This window comes from Xiphophorus hellerii, chromosome 21, assembly GCF_003331165.1.
Source record: "Xiphophorus hellerii strain 12219 chromosome 21, Xiphophorus_hellerii-4.1, whole genome shotgun sequence".
Taxonomy (NCBI): Eukaryota; Metazoa; Chordata; class Actinopteri; order Cyprinodontiformes; family Poeciliidae; genus Xiphophorus; species Xiphophorus hellerii.
The window spans coordinates 6,596,294-6,602,482 of NC_045692.1; the positions used below are offsets into that span (position 1 = coordinate 6,596,294).

The following is a 6,189-nucleotide window of genomic DNA, read 5'->3' on the forward strand; positions in this document are numbered from 1 at the left end:
GGCAACACTTTTAGTTGTAATTTAACACAAAACGTCTTACCTGCTGCCGTATTTAAATTGAACAACAGTAAGTAATTCATGTGAAGTTGTACTTAGACATATATTCAGTGAAACTCAGGTTGTTATACTTAACAACCCGAGTTAGTTTTAGGGATATTTGTGTTTTTTAAATAAATTAACAACGTCGAGAAAGCATTTGTGCTCTTGAATGTTCACCGTTTGTCTCTGCTCGCTGCTGCCTGCGTTGACATTAAGCCGTGTAGTTCCTGCTCGTTGGACATTTGGATCTGACAGATGATGGCTGGGAGGGTTTTAACGCGGTTTGTGAACAGGAGTTTGCTGGAAGTTGCAGTCGGCGCTAAAGGCGAAAGGATCAGGGGGTCGAAGCGCTTTTTCCGGACAAGTGCCAGCTGGATAGTCGGTGCTCTTGGTGTAAATACTTTATGCTTTGTTTCTGACTGCTCAGCTGGCAACCCCTCTTTAGTAATAGAGAGGTTGCCAGTCACTCTCACGGGGCTGATGTAAAGTGATGGATGATGAAAGTAGATCGAAGTTCACCAGGGCTCTTTAATCGTGTTTGGCATCTAATAAGTTCAGGAAGCAATAACAAGACGTTCAGAAGTGCATGACAAAACTTAAATTTCAAGAGAAAACCAAACTTTATTTTCCAGTGAACGCATATAAAAAATAGGGTGTTACTTTAGGTCGGCTAGGATACCAACCAATAAAACACAAAGTGCAACATTTTGTCCTTACCTTTGTTTTTCCTGACCTGTTCTTGTCCACAGAGTGGAAGAGCAGCATTCTTGCTGGGGCTCCCTGTACTGTCTGGTCTAAGTTACCAAGCTCTCCGTAAGCTGCAGACTTCAGCCGTGGTCTGCGCTTTAAATAAAGGTAAATAGTCACACTGGGTTGGATGTGGGGGGGGTGGAGAGAAATAGAAAAAAAATGGAAGTGATTTTGGAGTTAAATAGACTCAGTACCTTTCAGATGCACCTCCACTGACAGCAGGGTGTCATGTTTTGTGTCTGGGCAGATGAGGTCCTGGAGCAGGCGGACTACCTGTACAGCTGCGCAGACACAGAGAAGCTCTACCAGCTGCTGCTGCAGTACAAGGACAGGTGAGCCTGACCTGCAGCCACTCATTTTCAGGCAGATTTCAATAAACAAGACTAAACTGAAAGATTGATTTTTACTTTATTTTTGGTGAGTCAATACAAGATGTTTATAATATCCAAATATTACAGCTAGTTAAGATCCAAAATTCAGGAGTTTTTCAGAAAGTGTGAATACTACACAGAAATATTATGGCCTACATATTTCATGGGGAAGACTGCTCGCCAATTTGACGGTCACCGACACCAGCCACAAAAAAAAAAGAAAAAAAAAAAAGGCTAAGCCATATGCTTGGTCTTTGCTGTATTAAAACAAATCAGAAAGTTCAGTGGAAGAAAAAAAGTGCTACAGGAAAAGCTTAACAAGAAAGGGATACCTGCAAACTTGAGAAGAGCCACCTCACTCTGACGTATCCAGGATACGGGAAACATCGGCCGTTTTCCTTGGATACAAGTCCGTCCTGAACCAAACAACATCAGAAGGAATCTGGTTTTAATCCTGCGAAGAATTTATTGTTCTACAAGTAAAGTTTGACAATAAGGTCACCCTTTTGTTGGAGTGGTTTTGTCAATCCAGCACCAGAGGGGGGCGCCGTATCAAATCATCTTAGCACATGGGTGGACCAAAAGTTGGGATTTTTTTTTCCTGGTCAGTGTGGAGGGGGTCTTCACGCAGGTTGTGTGCTTCCATGCAGCGAGGATGCAGAGTTCCTGTGGAGGCTGGCCCGGGCGTCTCGGGACCTGTCCCTCCTGCCCGACACAGACGCCGGCAGGAAGAAGCAGCTGACATTTGAGGCCTTTGAATATGCAAAGCGGGCTCTGGAGAGAGACGACAAATGTTTTGCTGCACACAAAGTAAGTCTGTTGTTTCACCGCAAGAAGAGGAACTGATACAACAATGAGGCCCATTATGTTTTTTTAAAGAAAAATATCGTTCGGCGGTGTATTCCCAGTATGAAATATGCTTGTTTTTTTGTTTTGTGTCTTTCCCTTTCCCTTCCCTTTACTCAGTGGTACGCCATTTGCCTCAGCGACACCGGGGAATTTGAGGGAGTCAAGGTTAAAATAGGAAATTCATACATCATCCGGGAGCATCTGGAGGTGAGAGCATCTGGGTCACCGTCTTAAAACAAAAGTCATACATTTATTAATTTTCTTCTTCCTCCCAGAGGTCTATTGAGCTCAACCCTAAAGATGCCACATCCTTACACATTCTAGGTTACTGGTGAGTCTTTTTCTTCCTCTTCTTCTTCTCTTACCCCAATCATTGCAGTCAAACTTAAATGAAAGTGGACACAGCCTAGGAGGATTTTAGCATTAATTAACTACGTCTTAATTCGTAATGTGTTATGTTTTTATGACTTAAAGCACTTTGAACTCATTACTGAAGTGTGTTATACAAATTCCACCACCATTCTTGAAATGAAATTTAATGAGGCTTATGTAAAATTATATCTTCAACTGTCAGAGGGTTCTCAAAGACGCTTTACGTTCACGTGATGATGGCAAGCTACTGGTTTGTGGCTAGTAGTGCCTTTTTGCACCTTTCCATTCTCCTTTATTGTGTTCAAGTTTGAGATTTCAAAGTATGAAACACCAGAAATTGACGATGATTCAGTTGTACACAGTGCCAGTTCACATGTCTTGAAGGCTTCATCAGATCCGGAAGCAGACCATGTTGCTGAAGTATTTCAATCCAGGTAGAGGTGATGCTGTAGTGAAATCTCATCCAAGACAATTTCTTCTTCCTTAGGTGTTTTGCTTTTGCCGAGTTGCCGTGGTATCAGCGCAAAGTGGCCGCTGTAATTTTCTCAACACCGCCTACATCTACGTTTGAAGAGGTTGGACACTTTTCTAAGTTTGAGCCCTAATCAGTCACTGATCTTTGATCTCTATGAATGCTAGCTTTACTTGTGTTTTTCAGGCTTTGGAGTTCTTCCTAAAGGCCGAGAAAGGTACAACAGCTTGTACTCTAATCATTGAACAGCTCCTGCTGCCTTTAGCTGAGATCAATAATAATAATTTTGAAACAATCTAAGCTTAAGCATGTCTCCTGTAATCGTTGCTTTGTACAGTCGACCCAAACTTCTACAGTAAAAACCTCCTGATGTTGGGAAAGACCTACATGGCCATGAAAGACAAGGAGAAAGCACTTCACTGGCTAACCAGAGCTAAAGAGTATCCCATTCACACACTGGAAGACAAAGAGGTATAAACACACATAGCTGTTGTAGTATCTTGTAAAAGTATTCACACTCCTTGAATGTTTAAAACCTAAACCCAAAGGAAAATCTGTAGCAAGAGTAAAAAATTCCTCTTCACAGTTATTCTCTGTCCGATCCGTAATTAGGAATAAAACATGGTTCTACAGAGTGTTAACCCACGGGGCGCTGAATACATTTGCAAACCACAGTTGTCAAGAGTTACTCGAGAACTTTGGCTTGCAACATTGTGTGTTGGTTTAACAAAATGCTAAACCACGTCTCCTTTCCCTTCCTCTTCAGTTTTCTACAGCATTGTGTTCGTTTGTTGCATGAACTCCCACAACGTTATGTCAAAGTGTGTGGGTTTAACTCGACAGAGGTCAAGGGACATGAACACGCGAGGCGTTGCACAACTGGTTCGTACTGCATGTGGCCATTGTGATCGCGTAAACAAACCAGCATGTGTTCCTCTTTAGGTCCACAAAGAGGCAGTGGAGCTCCTGAATCAGCTTTGATGACCTTCTGTCCACCTCTGCTCTGCGTGCCACAGGCGGCCTTTGGACTCGAACCGAGACAACGAATGAAGAATCCCAATAGGATCTATTGGTATATTAGTTGCTTCACTGGGACTCAAAGCAATGAAGACAAAAAACAAACATAGATCCAGCTTGAATTTTCTATGTGCAGCCGCTTCCACAAGAGAAATGGGGCATTACAGCACAATTAGAAACCTAATTCTGTTAAGATTTTACGTTTTCTTTTACAATGTTTTATTTTTATCTTCTAAAATGTCTACCAGTTGTGTCTGACATGATTCATTAACAATAAAACTATGACTTGACTGCCATTCGTCCATCTGTTTGCTGCACACTGCTGGTGAAACACAAGTACTACACTTTCCTCATTCTTTCAAGACGGAGTCATCTGCTTTGGAAATATTTCCCCAGATGATCAAAGTTTGGAAATTAAAAAGCATTGACAATATAACGCCATTGAAGATTTTAACAAAAGGCTAGCTAACGGAGCCGATAGCCTGACTAATTAAAGCTTGACTTGCTTCTCAGTCTAAAATGAATTAAATAAAATGTAACAGTTTTTAACAGAACTACTGCTTTTCTTTCGGAAATGCACTCAAACGTTTCTGTGTGAACAGTGACAGTTTTTAATGTCATGCTAGCAATACAATACCAGAGTCCCAGCCAGTGATGTGCACAGTTGGACACTAGGAGGCGCTAGAGCACCTGAGCTTTTTCCTCTGGACAAAAAAAACAACAAAAAAGGGTCCTTCTGAAAAGTTTTTTTTTTTAATAGTGCATTTCTATTGATTTGTAATAGGTGAATATAAATTATGTTTAAGCTCTGCCATTAAAGAAAAAATCTAACATTACTATGACAACACAGGGTGCCCCTTCCCCCCCACCACACTTGAACACTTTCCCCCAAAATATCTGTGCACACCACTGCTGCCAGCATTGTTTAATTACTATATGCAACTAAAAAAAAAGTGTGCTTTGCTTATTGAAAATTAGGCACATTAATTTTTATAACTAGTTGACAGAAGTTGTGCTGTGCCACCGTCCCTCCTCCCCACAAAAGCCAAGCCAGTGATGGTTTATTCACTTATTTATTCGTATCTCATAAATCCATCTCCCTCCATTTAAAATGGGTGAAATCAGATTAGAAATGAATCTTCTATACACATGGTCTCCTGTAGAGGGGGCATTCTGTACAGTGTGGTTGGTGTTTTACAGTGTGTATCTACACGTGATATGTTACAGAGCGGAAGCGTTTCAGGCGGTCAAGCCGACCCCCTGCCTTCCCCCGACCCCTGAACTTGGGGCCTGACTGGAGCTACGGTCCGAAACCCGGACCAGAACGACCGGCCGCAGCCAATGCGACCTGAAACGACCCCCCACCCCCCACCCCCCAACGCTATTCTGATAAGAACAAAAGGCATCACAGACTCCCCATCGGTGGAGCGGTAGCTCTGCGCGGTCGATTATAATATTGAAGTATTTCATTTCACTGTCGTCTTTATGCAATCGGAACACGCAACAACTGATTTGGATTACAGGTTTCTGTTGAAAAGGAAGCACAGTTTGATGGATCTCTGTATAAAATGGCCTCCTGCAGCTCTCCCCCACCTCCCCAATCAGTTGAATACATGTTATTTACATGACTGATAACGGATCACAAGCTAATCCAGGACAGAAGCTTGAGGCGCTTCGCAGTGATCTAACGCCTGAATTTCGCTTTTTCTTTTTTAGACTTCTAACTGAAATCATCTGTAACAGCAGAGTTTGATGTGATGTCTGTGAGAGGGGGGGGGAAGGAGCACTGTCCCTTTAAAAACTGAAGGAAACCTAGGCTGTGCAGGTTTTTGAGTCTCTACATGATGCAAATAAGGCTTTCTCAGCTCACAACGTGAGCATCATGGATGAAGTAGCTGGGTTGAACGGTCAAACAGCAGTATCCCCCCCGCCTCTGTTCTGCCTGCTTGTCTAAGTAACACATTTCTTTTTTTGTTGTTTTTTTTTTAAAACACCATCACCTTTGACTTTACGTGAAAACAACGGCTAAAGATATCGGAGCCTTATTTTTCTCCGAGCACCGTCTGCTAAAGGGTTGAAGACGATGCGCTCCTGCTAAAATGAGGTACGAATAATCAAAACGTAGTGCTGCATCAAACACAGTGGCTTCAGAAGGACGCGACCTACAGTCCAACTCCAAGATCTGCAAATCACACAAAATAGCGCCGCTGTATCTTTTTTTTTTTGTGTGTGTGTGTCCATTTAATGAGTTGCAAATGGAAACTGCAGATAATTAAGAGTCGTCCCCGTAGATCGCCGTGCCGACGCCTTTCTCTCGTT

At 42.4% G+C, this 6,189-nt stretch overlaps 1 protein-coding gene across 1 annotated transcript; it reads left to right on the plus strand.

The window, feature by feature from the left end:
• Nucleotides 1–220: 220 nt before the first annotated feature.
• Nucleotides 221–4,166, plus strand: rmdn1 (regulator of microtubule dynamics 1). The gene is made up of 10 exons (XM_032550959.1): nucleotides 221–432; nucleotides 789–894; nucleotides 1,037–1,121; nucleotides 1,811–1,970; nucleotides 2,127–2,216; nucleotides 2,285–2,340; nucleotides 2,869–2,956; nucleotides 3,040–3,070; nucleotides 3,191–3,324; nucleotides 3,796–4,166. Exons 1-10 carry the CDS (start codon nucleotides 295–297, stop codon nucleotides 3,832–3,834), a joined length of 927 nt encoding a protein of 308 aa, XP_032406850.1. The 5' UTR covers nucleotides 221–294; the 3' UTR covers nucleotides 3,835–4,166.
• The last annotated feature ends 2,023 nt before the right edge of the window (nucleotides 4,167–6,189 follow it).

Bases quoted from the DNA above. Each gene is read 5' to 3' on its own strand.
- rmdn1 (XM_032550959.1), top strand. From the start codon at position 295: ATGATGGCTGGGAGGGTTTTAACGCGGTTTGTGAACAGGAGTTTGCTG. The intron at 433-788 runs GTAAATACTTTA...TCTTGTCCACAG, and splicing joins GGATAGTCGGTGCTCTTGGT to AGTGGAAGAGCAGCATTCTT. The intron at 3,325-3,795 runs GTATAAACACAC...GTTCCTCTTTAG, and splicing joins ACACACTGGAAGACAAAGAG to GTCCACAAAGAGGCAGTGGA.